Here is an 18,774-nt window from a genome sequence, read left to right as displayed (position 1 = left end):
TAAATCACAGAGGGAGCAGAGCTGAGCGACGCCCCTGAGCCACAGGAAGCAGCCCCCAGTAAAGCTTCGCAGCTCTCTTACCTGTGTCAAGGTCTCCGATAACATAAATACTGGCTCCTATGGGGACTGCTCCATAGACAAAGGAGGAACTGGCTGGAATGCACAGGTTCTGATCGTTAAGGTAGATCCACCTGGAAGCAAGGCCGACAGACAACTCAGGAAATCAGATGTAAAGCTGACACCGTTAGGAAGACAAACGGACAAGGCAGCTCGGCAAGCCATCAGCACACCGCACCCTGCCTCTCTTGACCCCGACTCTGCTCACAGGAACCTTGACTGTAGTTACTGACAAGACAGACAGCAGAGGCTCAGTCAGTGCCTCTCACAGACCGGGGCTGTCTCCGCTGCACACCACAGCTCCTGGCACTCAGTCACGCTCGGCTTCCGTCACTCACACTCTGCAGCTTGCTTGCTTGGTTGATTATTTGACTTTTTTTTTCCTTTTTTTCGGAGCTGGGGACCGAACTCAGGGCCTTGCACTTGCTAGGCAAGCGCTCTACCATTGAGCTAAATCCCCAACCCCGATTATTTGACTTTTTAATTGTATGTGTATGACTGTGTGTAGTATATGTGTGAGTGCAGTGCCCATGGAGGTCAGCAGATAAGGTCAAAACCCCTGGAACTAGAGTTACAGCTAACTGTGAGCCCACTGGTGTGGGTGCTGGGAACTGAACCTGGCCTTCGTAAGTGCAGCAAATGCTCTACACAGCCGAGCTCTCTGCAGCCCAGGACTGGGCCCCATCACACTGGCTAGGATTCATCTGGATGCCTTCTGGCTCGGGCTGCTGTGACCACAACAGTCAGGGACCTGAGGTGAGGAGCCTTGTTTGGTCCTCATTTTTGGTGGACTTATGGAACCGCTGGACTTAGTGGGAGTGGCTGGGTGCCACTTCTGTGATGAGAAAATGTCCTCTTCCCAAAGCACAGTGCTGCTCTGTTTTCTAGTCAGTAAGGCATGGGAATGCCAGTCGCTTATGCTCACCAGGTCACGGCGCCCTCAGCCCTTTGAAGACTTACTTCCTTAAAGTCCAACTATGTTGGTATTTTGGCAAGGGCTTGCTGGCCACTCTGTGTACCTTCTTTTGCAAAATATCTATTAGAAAACTCGCTCATTTCAGAAAACCCACACACAAATAAAAATAAGATAAATCCTTAAAAAAAAAAAAAGCATTCTAGAAGATACCTGACCAATCTTCAAGTGTCAAGATCAGGAAACAGGCTATCACAGGCTAATGGACAGCAAGGAACCATAACACCTCTTGGCAACTAGAATCCAGGCTGAAGTGAGGCAAGGGACACGCTAGTGACATTGCAGGACTAACATGACTAGGACTGCAGAGCTCACATGTGTGTTCTGATCAAGGGGGTCGCTAACGTCAGGAGCTAAGTGAATGGCTTACGGGGACACCTTGGCTTCTGAGGCGTTGCTACAAGTCTAAGTTTACTGCAGGGGCTGGCGAGGAGGCTCAGCGGTTAGAGCACTTACTGCTTTTTCAGAAGACACAGGTTCAATTCCTAGAACCCACACGGTAGCTCGTAGTTCTAGGGGATCTGATGCTCTCTTCGGTTCTTTTCTTTTTTTCTTTTCTTTTCTTTTTTTTTTCTGGAGCTGGGGACCGAACCCAGGGCCTTGCACTTCCTAGGCAAGCACTCTACCACTGAGCTAAATCCCCAACCCCCTGATGCTCTCTTCTAACCTTCACATGGTACACATATAATACAAGCAAAACACTCATAAACATAAATAAATATAAAAACATTACTGCAAATAGACATGGCTCAGACGTGGGCGTTTGGTGTTCAGCCTGTTGCCCAAGCTTGCTCTTTAGGCTCTGTGTCGTAGACTCAACTCCTGCAAAGGTGGTCTCCGACCTTCATGTGAGATAAATAAATTCTAGGCTTTGCCATGTAGTAATGTTCACTCAGGAAACTGACCCATTTCCCACTAACGGCGTACAGCTATGCCAGATCACAGCCACTGCCTAAGCAGCCTTGGGGCTCCGCTGTCCAGGGCGGGGCATGACGTTCTGTGGACACTTTGGCCTCTCCACTCTGCCGCACAGCAGCTAACAGAACCAGCACTGTAGGTTTGTGGCCTCTGATGTCCACTACCAACAAAGAAACACCTCACACAGAACACACTCACTTCAACAAACTTCACAGACAAACACACAGCTTCCTTATTTTAAGTTCCGAGAAACAAAGAAACAAGATAATTTACCCAAGATTAAAAAAACGAAGCTAAGCCACTGTATTTCTCCCCTCTTTCCTTCAACATCTCTCCCTCCCTCCTCCTTTCACTTTCTGAGACAGGGCCCAGGCTAAGCTGCCAAAGGTGACCTTTAACCTCTGTTCTTCTGCTTCCACTGCATGAGTGCTGGATAACATGCCCAGGTTATGGGGTACAGAGGATGGGCCCTGGGGCTCTATCACGCTCTCTCCTGAGCCACATGTCTAGCCTACGATCAGGTGGCTTACCAGGGCTCACACATGTACACACATGTATTCTACCTAGTCAGGGTTATCTCCATCCCTTGTCATGGCTACTCAGTAATTCTGTACATCACTGCATTCTCTGTTCAGGTTACTGGGTGGTTTCTCCTCCAGGATGGACTGTGATTCAAGGTGAGCAGAGTCTGCTCCCTGGGACTCACAGTCTTTCTAAGGCAAGAGAAGAACTCCCTTCTAAGCATCAGACCCAAATGGTGTGACGTTCGCAAAGCCAGACAGTGTGGTGTCTCTTCAGAGCACCAGGATGAGCGACTTTCACACACGGTTAGCTCGGCCCCAAGCGCACACTGCGCAGGTTAACCGCTGGCCCTGCCCATAAGACTCAGACGTAGAAACCTCCACTGTACATCCGTGCAGATAGGAGAGTGAAGAGAAAACCATCAGCCAGATCCACAGCTGCAGAACAAGGCCTGGGATAGAAGACGCAGTCTGTCCCAGATACACCCCATCTGGGCAGTAATGGCGATCAGCCTAGTCACCCCAGAACTGAGGACACTGCATACTGCTTTTCAAGACTGACCTGACATGTCCTCCTCAATTCTCTCCTCTGAGTTCTCAGTCTAATGGATGTTGGTCTGAACTAGCAATTCTCCCGTTTCAGTCTTCTAAGTACTCAGATTATAGGTACAGCCCCCCACGTCCAGCCATTTCTAGTCTCTAAGTGACGTGCCCATGAGATGGGCCTCCCGTGTTTGTCTGCTGTCACTTCCCTCGGATTTGGTGGCTTCCTATCTTTGGAGGGCAGGAGTGCTCAGGGATTTTACTTAGTCCTTCCTGGGTCTCCAGCATTCATCCAGGCATGCCTGTGCACTTGTACTCTCAACGACAGAAAGGTCACAACGTCAAAGTTAACACAGGACTGTGTGCTAACAGAGCAGGAACCAGAGCACGAGGACTGGACCCAGGAAGGGAAGATGTCACAGGAGCTGCTTCAGCCTCAGGACAGGGAGGACATTCAGCAGACACTAAGCACAGCTCAGGGCCCTGAGCAGGGTGCAGGGAGGACCTCAGTGTCTGCTCTACTCTGCAGAAGAGAGGAAGGGACAGCGCATGCAACAGCTCTAGGACAGGGAGAACACAGCAGCAGGAGAGGAGCCCGAGAGACCCCTACTGAGGGTGAAAGGAGAAGTGTGGCAGTCCTGGGAGAGGCTGTGTGGACAGCTGAGAACACCACAGGGGCTCAGGGAATTCCAGAGGAGGGAGGGAAGCCCCTGTCTCCATGTGTCTTTACCATGACTTGGGAGTACTTTGTGGTCTTTCCTCTTTTTCTTTTTTAACAGCCTTAAAAAAAAATCCAGAAACCATAGAAAATATTAAGATATGGCATTTTTCCAGGAAAGTTTTAATCTAAAAATAAGGAACAAAGACAGGAAAGAAAGATCACCACAATCTGAATGGTCTTGCATCTAAGGCAGACACTTCATGTGTCTGCAGCAGCTTCCTCAGTGTGCAGAGTGCACACCCAGGAGGGGACGCTGCCTCGCTGCTGCCTGGGACTTTTCAGCCAGTATTTATGGGAACACAGTCAGGCCAGCAGGTGGGTGCAGAGGGGACCCTGCAGGTGGGTTTGGGGTCTGCTGACCGCTCAGCACCTGTGCTCTGTGCTCGCTGTAAGACCGGCTGGCAGTGCCTGAGCCTCGCAGGCTGCAGGGGAACATCTGGTTCTGCTCATGCTCAGTGTTTTACAAATGTGCAAATGTCCTGTGTGTCACTGACAAGAGGTCCTGGCAGCTGCTCTGTTTACAGGCTAAACGGGAGCCTGGGAACCCAAAGGCTGGAGATGTATGGATTTTAGTAGGAAAAACAGTTTTTAAGATCATGAGCTCTATTTATTTTTTGGGTGATGGTGTATGTATTCATATGTGTTTGTGTATGTACTCAGGTGTGATTGTGTGCTTGCACATGGGTCTAGGCCGATGTCATGCCTGGCTTCCTTGAGGGTGCTAGGGACAATGAAAACCTGCAGGCTTGAGCAGCAAATACTTTATCTACTGCCCCCGCCCCCACTACCTTTAAATACAAGAATGGGGCTGGAGACATGGGTAGAGGTCAAGAGTGCTGGCTGCTTTTCAAGAAGACCTGAGTTCGGTTCCTAGCACCCACGTCTGGTGCTCACAGCTGCTAGGGGTCTCACACCCTCTTTTGACCCCCTTGAGCACCCACACACATGGCACACATATACACATACACAAATGAGTAATAAGACATAAATTTAAAGGCAGGCAGATCTCCGTGGGGCATGGCCAGACTACAGAGTTCCAGGCCAGTCAGGGCTACAAAGTGAGACCTCAAAACAGAACAAGAGAAAGAAAGAACTAAGGCAGACAGAGAGACAGGAAGAAGCACACACTCCTTCCCATTCACAGCGCTGTAGTCTCTGGCTCAGAGCAGACTCCGAGCGGCTGACTGGAAGACCAAGGTTCTAACAATACGGCTGCCCTGGGACGCCGGGGAAGCACTATAGTCAGATTGATCCCACTCAAGGCAACAGACAAAAAGAACAGAAACGTAAGCCAATGACTTCTGACACGTTGCAGCTCACACTGACTACACACGGAGTCAGTCATCACAAAAAAAGGTTTGTGTCCGTATTTTATCAAAAGCCAAACACACTGCTACTGCTTGTTAATCCAGAGGGACAGACTGTCTCAGGCTCATCTGGGCGGGAGATTGATACACTGTTTCCTACGGAGACAGACAGCACTCCCCCACTGTGGCTTATCAAAGAACTTAACAAGCCTGACATCCCTCGCCCACCCCCACGCAGCGAACGCCTTCGAAGCTGCCTCCTCATTTTCTGTCTAGTGAATTCCCCTGGCAGTCTACCTCTAATGACAGAAGTAAAGACATGTCTGAACATATTCGAGATGGAAAACACGTGACAGACCCAGCAACATTCATATGCTCGGCTAACACGCTGGGTCTGTTCATTATTCTCCTTGTCTCAAAGGCAGGAGACAAGGCGTTATCTCACAGCACCCCCATCTGGTAACAGGAGCAAAGCACAGAGTCTCACACTGCAGCAGGCTCCCTACGTGTGTGTGTGTGTGTGTGTGTGTGTGTGTGTGTGTGTGTGTGTGTGTGTGTGTGTGTGTGCATGTGCGCGCACGCCCCTGTATGTGTCTGTCTATGTCTTGGTGTGGATAAGCTTGTGTCTCTCTCTGTATATATCTCCGTGTGTGTCTCTGTGTGTTTGTGTCTGTGTTGTGTGCTTATATCTCTGTGTGTTGTGTTTATGTCTGTCTGTGTCTCTGTGTGTGTGTCTGTGTATGTTTTTGTCTCTCTGGTATTTGTGCCTGTGTGTGTGTGTGCCTGTATGTGTCTGTCTATGTCTTGGTGTGGATAAGCGTGTGTCTCTCTCTGTATATAACTCCCTGTGTGTCTCTGTGTGTTTGTGTCTGTGTGCTTTTGTCTCCCTGTGTGGGTATGTCTGTGTGTGCGTGCGTGTCTGTGCGCACACACTGACAAGCTGTGTGGAAGTCAGAGGACAGGCTGTAGGACTCAGCTTTCACTCTCTTTTGGGGTCCTGACAATTGAATCCCGTCAGTGTTTTAATATCTCAGACAGCAGCTTAACTGACGGAGCATCTGATGCTTGTCAGGTTTGATGCTGGAGGACCACATGGGACCTTGCCTTGTATACATTCAGTTAGCAGTCACGCAGCCAGACACATGGGCAGAGGATAAGGGATCAGGGACTGAGTAGTGCGTGAGGCTGGGAGAAGACAGCAAAGGCTCTCTCTGGAGCTGAGCTAGCTGAGGGCTCAGTGTGGAGCTTCTGGGCAGCAGAAAAAGCAGATGAAGGCCCTGTCATAAAAGGCCGTATCTGCCAGCTGTGGTGCTGCACGCCTTCAACCCCAGCACCTGGGAGGCAGAAACAGGTGGGTCTCTGAGTTTCAATGCCAGCCTGGTCTAAGTAGCGAGTTCCCAGACAGCCTGAATACATAGAGAGACCCTGTGTCCAAAACCAAACAAAGCAAAGTCATATGTACTAACAGGACAATGTCAAATATATGCTAAGTTCCAGATTCCACGCTGTTTCTTTAAGTCACTATGGTGGTTTGAATGAGAATAAATTCCATAAACCCATATATTTGAATCCTTGGTCCCTAGTTGGTGGGACTTTTTGGGAAGGGTTAGGAAGTATAGACTTGGAGGAGGTGTGATGGGTTCTGTGGTTTCAAGAGACTCGTCAGTGTTCTCTCTCTCTCTCTCTCTCTCTCTCTCTCTCTCTCTCTCTCTCTCTCTCTCTCTCTGCCTCCAACTCTTGGACAAAGATGTAACCTCTCAGTTGTTCAGTTGTTTCTACCACCATGCCTTTGCTCTACCTCCCTGGACTCTAACCCTCTGAAACTGTAAGCCCAATGATATGCGTTCTTCTATAAGCTGTCTTAGTCTTACATCTTACCACAGCAATAGAGATGTAACTAAGACACCAATTCTGAAGTCACTGAAAAAATATCCAGCACGTAGTGGACACAAGCCCTCAACAGAGAACTCAGTGATGTCACTGGAAATCAAAGCCAAGACACATCTCTGAAGCATGGAGTGAGGGGACAGAAGGGAGAGCCTGGAGACTGGGGGGAGAGAGAGAGAGAGAGAGAGAGAGAGAGAGCGAGCGCGAGCGAGCGCATGAGTAGGTGTGGAAGCCTCCAGACTGGTTACCTCTTAAACTCGTCATGATAGAACTCAGACTTGCAGGTGACCATCTCGCTGCCCTGGATGTCCTCTCGACTTCGGACGCCTCCAAATACATACAGCTCCATGGCAACACCACAGGCCACTGCTCCAAACCTGCAGGGTCACAGAACACAGGTGCTGGCTTAGAACTCAGGACCTCAGCCCTAATTCCTCTACTACTGTTCTTTTGTTTGCTGGTCTTTTTTGAGACTTCAGGGTAGGTTGGACCTCATGATGTACATCAGACTGTCCTTGAACTCACAGCAATCCTCCTGCCTCAGCAGTCTCCAAGTGCTGTGATAGAGGCATATGCCACCATGCCCAACCCAATTCCTTTATGTCTTGATGTGTATAGGCACGTGTGTGTGTGTGTGTGTGTGTGTGTGTGTGTGTGTGTGTGTCCCAAGGTTGATGTCACTAGTGATTCCTTATTCATTAAGGCAGGGTCTCTCAATCAAACCCAGAGTGTGCTGATAGCACAGTCCAGCTAGCCAGCTTTCTTAGGGGCCCCTTGTCTTTGTCTTTCCAGTCCTGGGACCACCTGCCTGACACTGACTTGGATGCTGGGGATCTGAGCGCTGGCCCCCATGTTTGTGCAGCACAGCACACACTTTAACACTGAGCCATCTCCCCAGCATTTACTGCTTGTTGTACCTGCAATGCTCTATGTTACATGTGCATATGGGCCTCCTGTTTTAGGGCTGCTAGGTCTGAGGCCTCATCAACAGCAGCGTACTGATGAGCTCACGCCCCGCCTCACCTCCTCTCTTTCAGTGGGCATATGGCAGTCCACTGCTGGGTCCGTGGATCGTAGCACTCCACAGACTCGAACAGCTTCCCATAGGAGCCTCCGCCCATGGCATAGATTTTCTTTTTCATAGCTGCATAGCAGCCAATCTGAAAGGAAAAGACAGTGGTAGGAGGGGACCATTTGTCATCAGAACGGATGGACAGACAGGACTGGCCCAGAACATGGTCACATACATAGGACAAGCTCTGATTCCTAACAGCAAAACCATGATGCCTTCTAACATGACCCACAGGACCCCGGGGATGGAAAGAAACACCTGGTGACATGCACTGGAAGTCTCAGCAGAAGCCAGCAACTCCAATTTCCCTTACTACTTGGGGGGCCGTGCTGGGCCAGGCCAGGGGTCTGCCACTACACTGGATTTCAGGCCACCATCTTATAAAATGTTTGTTTTTTTTTTAAACCTAGCTCTCTTCTTCCACCATGTGGACTCTGACATATCAGGTGAGATATATCATAAAGCTGACGCAAAGCACCTCTACCCACGGGGCCGTCTCAATGTTCCCATGAGCTCACTTTTTGCTGGCATTGTAGGCAGTAGCACGGCACTTGCCTGGTGCGCACGAGCCGTGAGGTCCACCACATAGGGCGACATGGGGAATGGAAGCATCCCTCTCCTTCCTCCAGAGTCTACACTCCCAGGAGGTAGGATACTGGAACAGGAAGTTGCTCCGTTGCTATCATGATTGTTTAGCTGCATGGTGTGGTGGTTTGAATAAAATGGCCTCACAGGCCCACAGGGAGTGGTGCTATTAGGAGATGTGGCCTTGTTGGAGGAAGAGTGTCACTGAGGGGTGGGCTTTGATGTCTCATAGGCTCAAGCTGTGCCTACTGTGACAGTCTTTCCTATGCAGCCTGTGAATCAAGATGAAACCTCTTAGCTCCTTCTCCAGAATCATGTCTGCCTGGACCATGCCATGCCTCCTGCCTTGATGATAATGGACTAAACCCTCAAAATTATAAGCCAGCCCCAGTTAAATATTTCCCATATGAGAGTTGCCATGGTCATGGTGTCTCTTCACAGCAATGAAACCCTAAGACAGAAATGTACATGGTAAGAGAAGACAGGATATCCATGGCCTGGACCAGAGCCCTATGGATGAACAGTCCGCCATCAGACAGAGGCTGATGACAGAGGCTCACAGGAGGAAGCCATTGCAGCCTTTCATTTGCAGAGAAAGTTGGGAATGGAGGAGGGGGGAACCCAGCTACTCACAAAGCATCTACTCCAGACCGTGCAACACAGCACCACTGCACTGAGCCAGACTAAAGCTCGCACAGGCTCTCTCCTGCTGTGATGTGTGACTGCAGACATGAAGGCAAGCTGCCAGCAGAGGCAGAATTCTAGGGCCTGCATCCGCTGAGCATTTCCTGCTGTGCCACAGGCACACTAAGAAATGAGGAGGTGTGCCGAGGACTAGAGTACTGTGTGAGGCCCTGGGGGGAGCCTTCCCACTGCGACGACCATCCCAGGAGAGAGACCCTGGCTCTGAAGCCAGTGTGTAAAGAAGCCAGCAGCAGCAGCCTGAGGCTCTCACTCACTCACCTTCCTAACCATGGTCAGGTCAGGTTGCTTCGTCCAGGTTTTTGAATAAATATCGTAACACTCCATGGAAATCAGCTCGCGGTCACCGTCCTCCCCTCCGAGAATGTAGAGCATTCCATCAATCTCCACAATCCCAAAGTTGTGCCTGGCCTGGAAAGACATTGCAGACCTTGGTGGGCCAAAGTGCATGTTCCACATGATTTTATTCCAGTGTCCGGGCAAAGAGGAGACTTGTTCACACTGCTTCTCCTGGGAATGTCTCCTCACTGTGTGTGTCTTCCTCAGCACAACAGACAAACCTAGTCACTCCTCAGGTCCAGAGACAAAAGATGCAGGCTCATCAGCAGAGATGCTGTGCTTAACCTACAGAATTGAGAAGAGCGCCTACAAGGACAGCTGGCTCCATGGTGTTGCTTCTGTACAGTTATGGGCAAGCAGGTTTCTGAGGTGACTGTGAAAGGTGGCTAAGCCATGTCATGTGGAGCACCTGTGGCCAGGAGAGGCACAGGGAAGACAGGGCATGCCCGGGTCTCAGAATTCCAGAGCCTGAGGTGCTGGAATTTACTCACAGCCCAAACAGAACACAGAAAATTCCTAGCTGTAGAGTCTCTTAGGAACACGTAAAGCCAGTGTGTGCAGAGGTGGGGCACAGCAGAGAGAGAGAGAGAGAGAGAGAGAGAGAGAGAGAGAGAGAGAGAGAGAAAGGGAAAGGTGGTGGGAAGGCATCCTGAGGCAGGAAAGCAGAAAGGGAGGTGAGGAACAGGGTCTTTGCAGGGAGGTGGTGCTAGGCAGGAGGCCAGGAGGAGGCAGGGATGGGGAGGAGAAGGAGCTTTCAGAGACCAGGGTTCCTGGTAGGGCGAGGCCAGGCTACCTCTTCTTTCCCTACGTGCTAACCCACACCCAGTAAAACTGCCAGAGAGAAAAGGAACACCCTGGAGACAAAGGGCACCATACCTCGTTCATGGGTGGGAGTGCAGTCCACGTGTTGGCATCTGGGTCATACTTCTCTCCTGAGCTCAGTGTCTGCTTGTTTTCATCTTGGCCCCCCAACACAAACAGAAATCCTTCTGTAAGAAGCACAAGGGACGGGGTTGGGGATTTAGCTCAGTGGTAGAGCACTTGCCTAGGAAGCACAAGGCCCTGGGTTCGGTCCCCAGCTCCGAAAAAAAGAACCAAAAAAAAAAAAAAAAAAAAAAAAAAAAAGAAGCACAGGGGACAGATAGGACACTCCAGCAGATGCCATGGTGCAGTGGCCTGGCATTTAGAGCTCCCCTCCCTCACCCCTAACCTCCCTAACAAACTTGTTAGTCACTCTGGCCATTCGGCTTTATTCAACACAGGCTCTGAGTTGGTTCCCCTAGAGGAAGAGGAGGAAAGGTGTCCCATCGGCTATCTCAGCTCCTCACTTTGTCCCTTAGCTCTGAGTCTCAACAGCATCTGACCTACAGTCCACACCTATTCTCAAGGGCACAGGGACTCTCAGACCAGGGCACTGGACATGCAGACAGAGTGCAAGAGTAACTTCGAGCCTGCTGTTGGGGCAGCAATGCCACCAAGAGGTCAGTAAGGGCACAGATGAGCACAGACAAGGTCCCGAGATTTATCCCCAACACTGTACAAATGAAGAAAGGAGTAAGTAAGGGGCCAGCTCGAACCAGCACTCAGCTTCCTTCTTTAAAATCACATTTGACGATGTACACACTCTCTCAGTAAGTGCAGCTCTCAGCCTCATCAAAGAAGCTTCTGTCTGCGGCAGATAGAACACGTGCAGAGAACAACTGGACAAGATGCAGGAAACAAATAACCCCGGGGTGTCTGACTCTCACTGGGACATCAACAACACAAGTCCTACACCTAAGGCTCAGGGGACATCATGGAAGAGAGGAGAGGAAAGCCTGTATGAGTTGAAAGGCGGATGTCTGCTGCAAGACAGTGTCTTTTAGACGCCCCAGGGAAGCTGCACCCATGGACTCTCAACTCTCAGCAGCTGAGCGCACAGTTAGTCGTCATAGCAGCACGGATGGGAAAATCACATACGGCCCCATATGCTTCTAGGTGACACCAGAGACAGTCAATGGATACTGAGGAGAATCTGTTTTCTTCAGGGATGAGTCCCTGATAGGTTTCCCAATCCTAAATGGTCAACCCTAGACACATGTACATACAGTCAACACTGACTCAGGGGATTTTATATACACATCTATCTATCATCTACCTATTTATCATCTAAATACATATACATACATATATACCTATGTTTACATAGGAACATAATTTATATTATACAGGTATATATTTATAATACATTTAAATATATATACTTATATAGGTATACATGTATATATATACATATATACATATAAATAAATCACAGAAGAGGAGGTCATGGGACATGGGAAGAGTTGGAGATAACAGGGTAATATAATGTTCTCATGTATGGCATTCTCGAAAGATTAAAATAAAAAATGTAGAGTGTGTGCATGTGTGTACATATATGCACATGCCATGGATCATGTATGACAGTCAGAGGACAACTTGCAGGAGTTGTTTCTCTCCTTCCACTTTCTGAGTCCCAGGGATTAAACTCAGGTTATCAGGCATGGTGGCAAGTGCCTTTTCCTGCCTTGGCCAGCTCACAGATTTAAACTTGTCTAGGAACAAGTAAAAGCACCCAGCAAAGGCTCTCAGGCACACCAAGAGCTCTGGTCCTGTGGAAGAAGGGCAGAAGCAAACACCAGAGCTGCAAAGGCTTAAAGTACTGGGTGACCAGGAAGACAGAGCAGCAAATGTCACCACAACCCCAAGAAACACACAGCCACTGAGTGACACACACTGAACCACTCACAGAGGAACACACAGCTAATAAATGACACACACGGAACCATGCCCAGAGAGAGAGACACAGAAATAAACCCCAAGGTGGGGCCTAACTAACAGGCTCACCGAGACAGATCAAAATCAACCATCAACCCCATGACAGAGACAAAAAGACAGAAGCTGCTGGGCAGTAATGATACACGCCTTTAAGTCCAGCACTTGGGAGGCAGAAGCAGGAGGATCTCTTTGAGTTCAAGGCCAGCCTGGTTCATAGAGTGAGCTCCAGGACTGCCAAGACTGCATAGAGAACCCTAGGACAGTCAGGACTGCATGGAGAACCCCTCACACCCAGGAAAAAGGACAGAGCTGACAAAGACAAACAGAGAATGTGGAGAAAGGACTGACATGCTCGAGGAGACATCCAAGAGCTGAGGAACATGGGAAAATAAGCGGATGAGGAAGACAAAAGGGCAGGCAATACAGCTCTGCAGGGAAGAGAGCTTGCTGCAAAGGCTGACAACCTGAGTTTGATCCCTAGAGCCCATATGTCATCACTGTCCTGGGTGGTATTAGAACTCACACCCAGGCCACTCAACCATCTGAGCTATCCCCCTAGCATTACACTCTTCTTTGAGACAGTATGCGACAACATATCCATAGCTGGCCTGAACTCACTCTATAGACCAGGCTGGTCTCAGACTCAGAGACCCTCTGCCTCCTGAGTACCAAGATCAGGCAAAAACCATACCTGCGTATCTGTACAACCCTGAAGGAATGTATTACTCGGACAGGGCTCTAAGATTGAACAAAGGGTACCTGCTGAAAGCACTCCATGGTTAATTCTTGGCATGCTCAGAGGAGCCAGTTCAATCCACAGCTGCCGATTGGGGTCGTAGAGAGGGCACATACACCGCATGGCCGCCGTGGGTTTCCGTGAACTAAGGAAATACATAAATGATGTTTTACAGTTCCTCTCATGATAACCACTGTCAATTTCTGTACTCTACAGATGGTTAAACATTTATATCAGCTAACTAATGTTATACTTTAGACACAGAAAATTATCCCGCAATTTTTGTTGTCACTCCCCTCCCCCTTCCCAGGAGCCCCTCCCCCTCCCCTTCCAACCCCTCCTCCAACACACTCACACTCTTTCCTCTCCTCCAATGGTCACTATGCACTCTGAGTAGCCCCTGGGCTTGAAGCTGGCCAGCATGGCCTCCCCCTGCTGCGGCTGGCTGAGGGGGATGTTGCTGCACTCCTTGACAATTTCTCGTACCAAGGGTTCATTTAGCATCTGCTCCCGCAGGTAGCTGGAATCCAGCCCTGAAACCCACAGTGCCGACATGACATCCTTCATGTGGACCTGCAGACAGGAGGAGGGACAGGACAGGGATGACACATGTCTTCTGAAACACTGTGTGGTTCCCAGCAGATGGTATCTGTTAGTCTATCAGCCGATACTATCGTGTCTGTCAGTCCTGTCTGAACATGCGCACCAGCCCCCTCCTTGCCTTTTCTTATTTAAAAAAGGATTGTGTGTGTGTGTGTGTGTGTGTGTGTGTGTGTGTGTGTGTGTGTACACGTGTGTGTGCAGGTACCTAGAGGTCAGAAGAGGGTGTCTGATTTTCCAAGCTGTTGTGAGCTGCTTGGTGTGGGTGCTAGGAACTCAGGTTGGGTCCTCTGCAAAAACAGCAGATGTTCCTAACTGCGTAGCCATTTCTCTAGCCCCCTTCTTGAGACACGGTCTTGCTGTAATCTAGGCTGCCTTCAAGCCCACCTTCCTCCTGTCTCAAGCCTCCAAGTCCTGGGATGACAGGCGTGTGCCACTCTGCTCTGCGCTCCTTCTCTACTTTCTGGTTCTCCAGTCTCTGGGAAGAAAGGTTTCAATGTTTCAAGAGCTTTTCTCACACTGCAGGTCCCGCCCCAGTGGGTTAAGTGAGCGACGCTGCGTTGTCTGAGTACCTGGATGAAGTGTAACTAAGCCACATTTGCGGAAGCCCTAGGATGGTGACAGAAGTCCAGTGTGCTAAACCCGGGCAACAGGGCAACATTAATATTGTAAGAAAATCAGCAAAGTCAAAGATAAAAAACAAAAAGTCCCCAGAACTGTGTAATAATTCCTGCAATGATCACAGTTCAAAACTACCTCACAGTTTTGGGTATCTGTGGTCTGGGTGGCCATCTCTGGCAGTTGCTCATGCTCTGGGTGATTTGGCCACAGGTTTGATCAACTAACCATCAAGTATGGCCTCTGTGGGTAAGAGGAACCCTTGAGTAACTTAAAACATATGTTTCCATGCTCTGAGAAGTCAGACTAGCCAAGGGACAGAGAATTGCCACCTTCCCTAGTAAGCAGGCCATGTCGAATCCCAGAGGCAAGAGATGGGTGGTACCACAGGCCAAGGAGGAGCACGGTCTTCAAGCAGCCCCTGTGAGTGTCACCCTTACTAAGTGACCTAACGTGGATCAGTGAGGTGGTCTAACCGCGCTGAGACCACAGCGTGGTTCCCGACTGTACACCCTCACGGGCTTACGGGATCTGAAAACTACAAGGTAATCGCTAAGAACCGAGTCTGCACTGACAAGAACACTGAGCAGTGTAATTCCGCACTCCAAATCCATTCCCCAAAACCAACGCAGTGCACTTCTTATTTGAAACAGGTGATTGGGGAGAAGAATTGCGAACGAGCTCCATTTCCTGTTGGGTTCTGATGACTCTCTGAGGCCCTTCACCGGCTGTCACTCCTAGACCTCCACCACCCGGTTTTGTTATTCGTTTATTCATTTTCAGACAGAATCTCATATAACTCTGGCTCTCCTCACCGCAAAGATTCACCTGCTTCTGGGATCAAGGCTTCTGCCTCCACCTGGCTAATTGTTTCTTTTAATTTTTTGTCCAAATCAGCTAAGACGCTGGGGACTGGGACCGCCTGACAACTGTTGGGCCTTATCAGGTGCCCTGGCTCCTTGGCTGTCGGCTAAGCACCTACTTTAAACAGTCTTGTAGCTGCCTCTGGGAGGCAACATAGCTGCTGCCGCTGAAGCAAGCTTGGCTCTGCCACCAACAGTCCAGACAGCCAGCACTGGGACTTTGTCCTTCACAAGCCTCACACGTGAAGACATCCGTCAAACCTCCAGGGGCCATTCCACTCAGGCCAGAGTGGAAGCATGTCCCCGGTGGCCAGCCTGAGGTTAGTGCAAACAGTCCTCCATTGGTATGATGGTCCCCTGTGACTGGCACAATTATAGCCATCTCCTCTCTGACACAAACATGAGGGACTGTACCTTACTAACAGTCCTGAAGGACGGCTATCATTATACCAAACGCTAATGCTATACCTCCTTCCTGGCTGGAGAAGAAACCTTTTCATAGCTCTTGGGAGTTGCTCTCCCGTGTCCCACAGAAGGTTCTCCTTCAGAGGCCCTTCATTCCAAGTTTTGATCTTAACAGCTCACAATGAACTGTGACACAGAGAAGAGAATGGAGGAAAGTGAACTGGTGGTGGCCGTGCAGTGCGAACAGCAGTAAGACACTTGAAGACATCCGTCAAGTGACCAGAACTGACTGGGACGCAGGAGACAAGGAAGGTTGTAAAGAGTGGAGAAAGAGAAACTGTGGGCCTGTCCTGTTTCTAGAGGAGTTCCAGAGAGCCAATGAGATGTAACATCCAAGCATCTCTGATATCCTAGGCCTGAGAGACATCCATGAAACCCTGTAGGAGCCGCGGGTCTCAACTCAGGAGCTATAGGTGCTGGATAGGAGTCCTGCTGCCCATTGCTGCTAGAAACCCAGGATCGTAACAGCTGTCACTTGCCAGGGCTGCTGGTCACCAAAGCCCCAGCGAGATACCTTCATCCTGAGCATGTACAGCGACAAGTCTCACTGAGTAGCCTGGACAGGCTCCTGGCTCTCGGGGCCTTTGGGTCTGTTCAGGACCTGGACCTTGGACACTTGAGGACCTGGGACTGCCAGCACTGGGAGTGTTCCTCCTTGCCATCTCGGTAGACCAGAAGGGCCCCTGCTAACAGCCTGAGACTGATAGCTTTAGCAACAGACCACATCCCTACCCATCCCACGAAGTAAACCCACACACTAACAGAAGGAGACCCGAGGCCATGTCCTGAGGGGAAGATAGAGACCTGAGGCCATGTCCTGAGGGGGAGATGGAGACCCGAGGCCATGTCCTGAGGGGAAGATGGAGACCCAAGGCCATGTCCTGAGGGGAAGATGGAGACCCGAGACCATGTCCTGAGGGGAAGATGGAGACCCGAGGCCATGTCCTGAGGGAAGGTACCTTTCTCATCTCTACATCATGTGCTATCCACCGAATCACGGCCTCAAACACGTATCTTTCGTTGCCAACATTCAGCTTCTCAAGAGAGATCACTTCTTTGAGTTTCTGTGGACTGAGCTCCAGGAACTCCTCTGTGCTGCTGACGTCTCGGAAGTGGGTCTCCAGGTACTCGGTGGCCAGGTAGTGCACGTGGTGCAGGCAGTAATGCAGTGCAAAGTCCCGGATGCCGATGCAGTTCTCCGCCGCGATGCAGCCCTCCAAGAACTCACAGCACAGGGTTTTGAGGTCCGTCAGCAGCAGCAGGTCGGCTGCCTGCACGACATCTTGGATGGTGTCTTCGTTCAACCTGATCTGTAATGACCACCAACACTTTACAGCTGGAGCCATCCAGACAAGACAAAACAAAACCCCAAACCACTAACCTAGCAGTCTGGCTCACGGGAAGTCCCCAAGTACTTCTTTTCCTTCTAAAGATTTAGTTTTAACTACTATGTGTATGAGCACGTGAATGCAGGAGCCTGCAGAGGTCAGAGGCATTGGATCCCCCGAGCTGGAGTTACAGGCAGTTGTGAGATGCCAACATGGGTGCCAAGAACTAAACTCAGGTCCTCTGCAAGATTAGGAAAGCACTCAACCACTGAGCCATCTCTCCAGGTCTCCACTCCCCAGGGACATAGGTCAAAGATGATTAAGTATTGTTGACCATACACTGCACATCTTTCAATAGACTGAGGTATCATTGGGCCTTAAACTTGTCTTTTCTTTTTTTAAGCTTTATTTATTATGTATACAGCTTTCTGCCTGCATGTAGCCTGCAGGCCAGAAGAGGGCGCCAGATCTCATTACAGATGGCTGTGAGCCACCATATGGTTGCTGGGAATTGAACTCAGGACCTCTGAAAGAGCAGACAGCGCTCTTAACCACTGAGCCATCTCTCCAGCAAGGGGCCTTATCTTCCAGCACATATGTCTGATCTGTTTGTTTTTTTTTTTGTCTGTGTTGAGACAAGGTTTCTCTGGGTATCCTGGGCTGTCCTGGAACTTGCTCTGTACAGCAGGCTGGCCTCAAACTCAGAGATCCTATCTCTGCCTCTTGAGCGCTGAAATTAAAGGCATGTGCCACCACCACCTGCCTGATACGTCTGACTTTTATGGCGTCTGTCCAGGCTTTGCCCCCGTGTTAGCATGATCTACTGTTGAGGGAACCTACCCACGTGCTCACATCTGCAACTCACACGAAAACCTGACTACTCATGGGAATTCTGCCTCCAGTGGAAATTGGCATTATCTCTTCCTGTCTGCCAAGGGGACTGCCCAGCGGGTACAAGCTTTGGATCTCCTCAGTAGCCCTGCTCAATGCTGGAGCCTCAAACCACCACTGGATCAAACCCCTAATGTAAACGTTCCTCCCCTTACGACTCTTTACTTCTGATAAACTTTCTCCAGTTTCCTGACTGATCCCTCCTTCTCTCCCTGCTTCACACGTCTCTGTGCAGCTGTAAAGGACACCACACACAACTGAGCTCCCCAGGCCTCACTACTTCAGAAACAAGGGAGTTCAAGGCCTAGCAAAAACCATTTTACCAGATTCTATGCACTTTCATACCACAAACTTAAAAACGTGGGCTTACCAATTGCCTCAGAAACAGCACAGAACCATGGAAAATAAACATAAATAACTGTCTTCTTTTTTGATTTATTTTTTTATTTTATGTGCATTTTAGTTTTGCCTATATGTATGTCTGTGTAAAGGTGTCAGATTCCCTGGAACTGGAGTACAGACAGTTGTGAGCTGCCACGTGGGTACTGAGAATTGAACCTGGTCCTCTTTCTTAAACACTGAGCCATCTCTCCAGCCCACTTTTTCTTCTTTTTATGTATGTACTGTTAAAAAGCCTTCATAAGATCAGGCTGCAGGCAAGACTAAAGGGCATTTTTTAAATTAATGTTTGATGCAGGAGGTCTCAATACCTTATGGGTGGGGCCTCATGCGTGCTGGGATGACTCTAGCACTCAGCCACATCCCCAGACCCAGGAATATACAATTTAGCCA

The 18,774-nt window shown here is 49.7% G+C and overlaps 1 protein-coding gene across 2 annotated transcripts in view; it reads right to left on the bottom strand.

The window, feature by feature from the left end:
• Nucleotides 1-18,774, bottom strand: part of Gan (gigaxonin) — a 57,342-nt gene that overhangs the window by 11,963 nt on the left and 26,605 nt on the right. For both annotated transcript variants that reach the window (NM_001414939.1, XM_087594681.1), the window contains 8 exon segments: nucleotides 82-191; nucleotides 7,236-7,364; nucleotides 8,011-8,147; nucleotides 9,608-9,757; nucleotides 10,562-10,674; nucleotides 13,241-13,362; nucleotides 13,573-13,790; nucleotides 16,723-17,073. In NM_001414939.1, the coding sequence (NP_001401868.1) occupies nucleotides 82-191; nucleotides 7,236-7,364; nucleotides 8,011-8,147; nucleotides 9,608-9,757; nucleotides 10,562-10,674; nucleotides 13,241-13,362; nucleotides 13,573-13,790; nucleotides 16,723-17,073 (1,330 nt within the window).

This window comes from Rattus norvegicus, chromosome 19 (genome assembly GCF_021556685.1).
Source record: "Rattus norvegicus strain SHRSP/BbbUtx chromosome 19, alternate assembly SHRSP_T2T, whole genome shotgun sequence".
Taxonomy (NCBI): domain Eukaryota; kingdom Metazoa; phylum Chordata; class Mammalia; order Rodentia; family Muridae; genus Rattus; species Rattus norvegicus.
The sequence above is the reverse complement of the archived record's forward strand: the minus strand, read 5'-3'. Positions and strand labels throughout refer to the sequence as shown.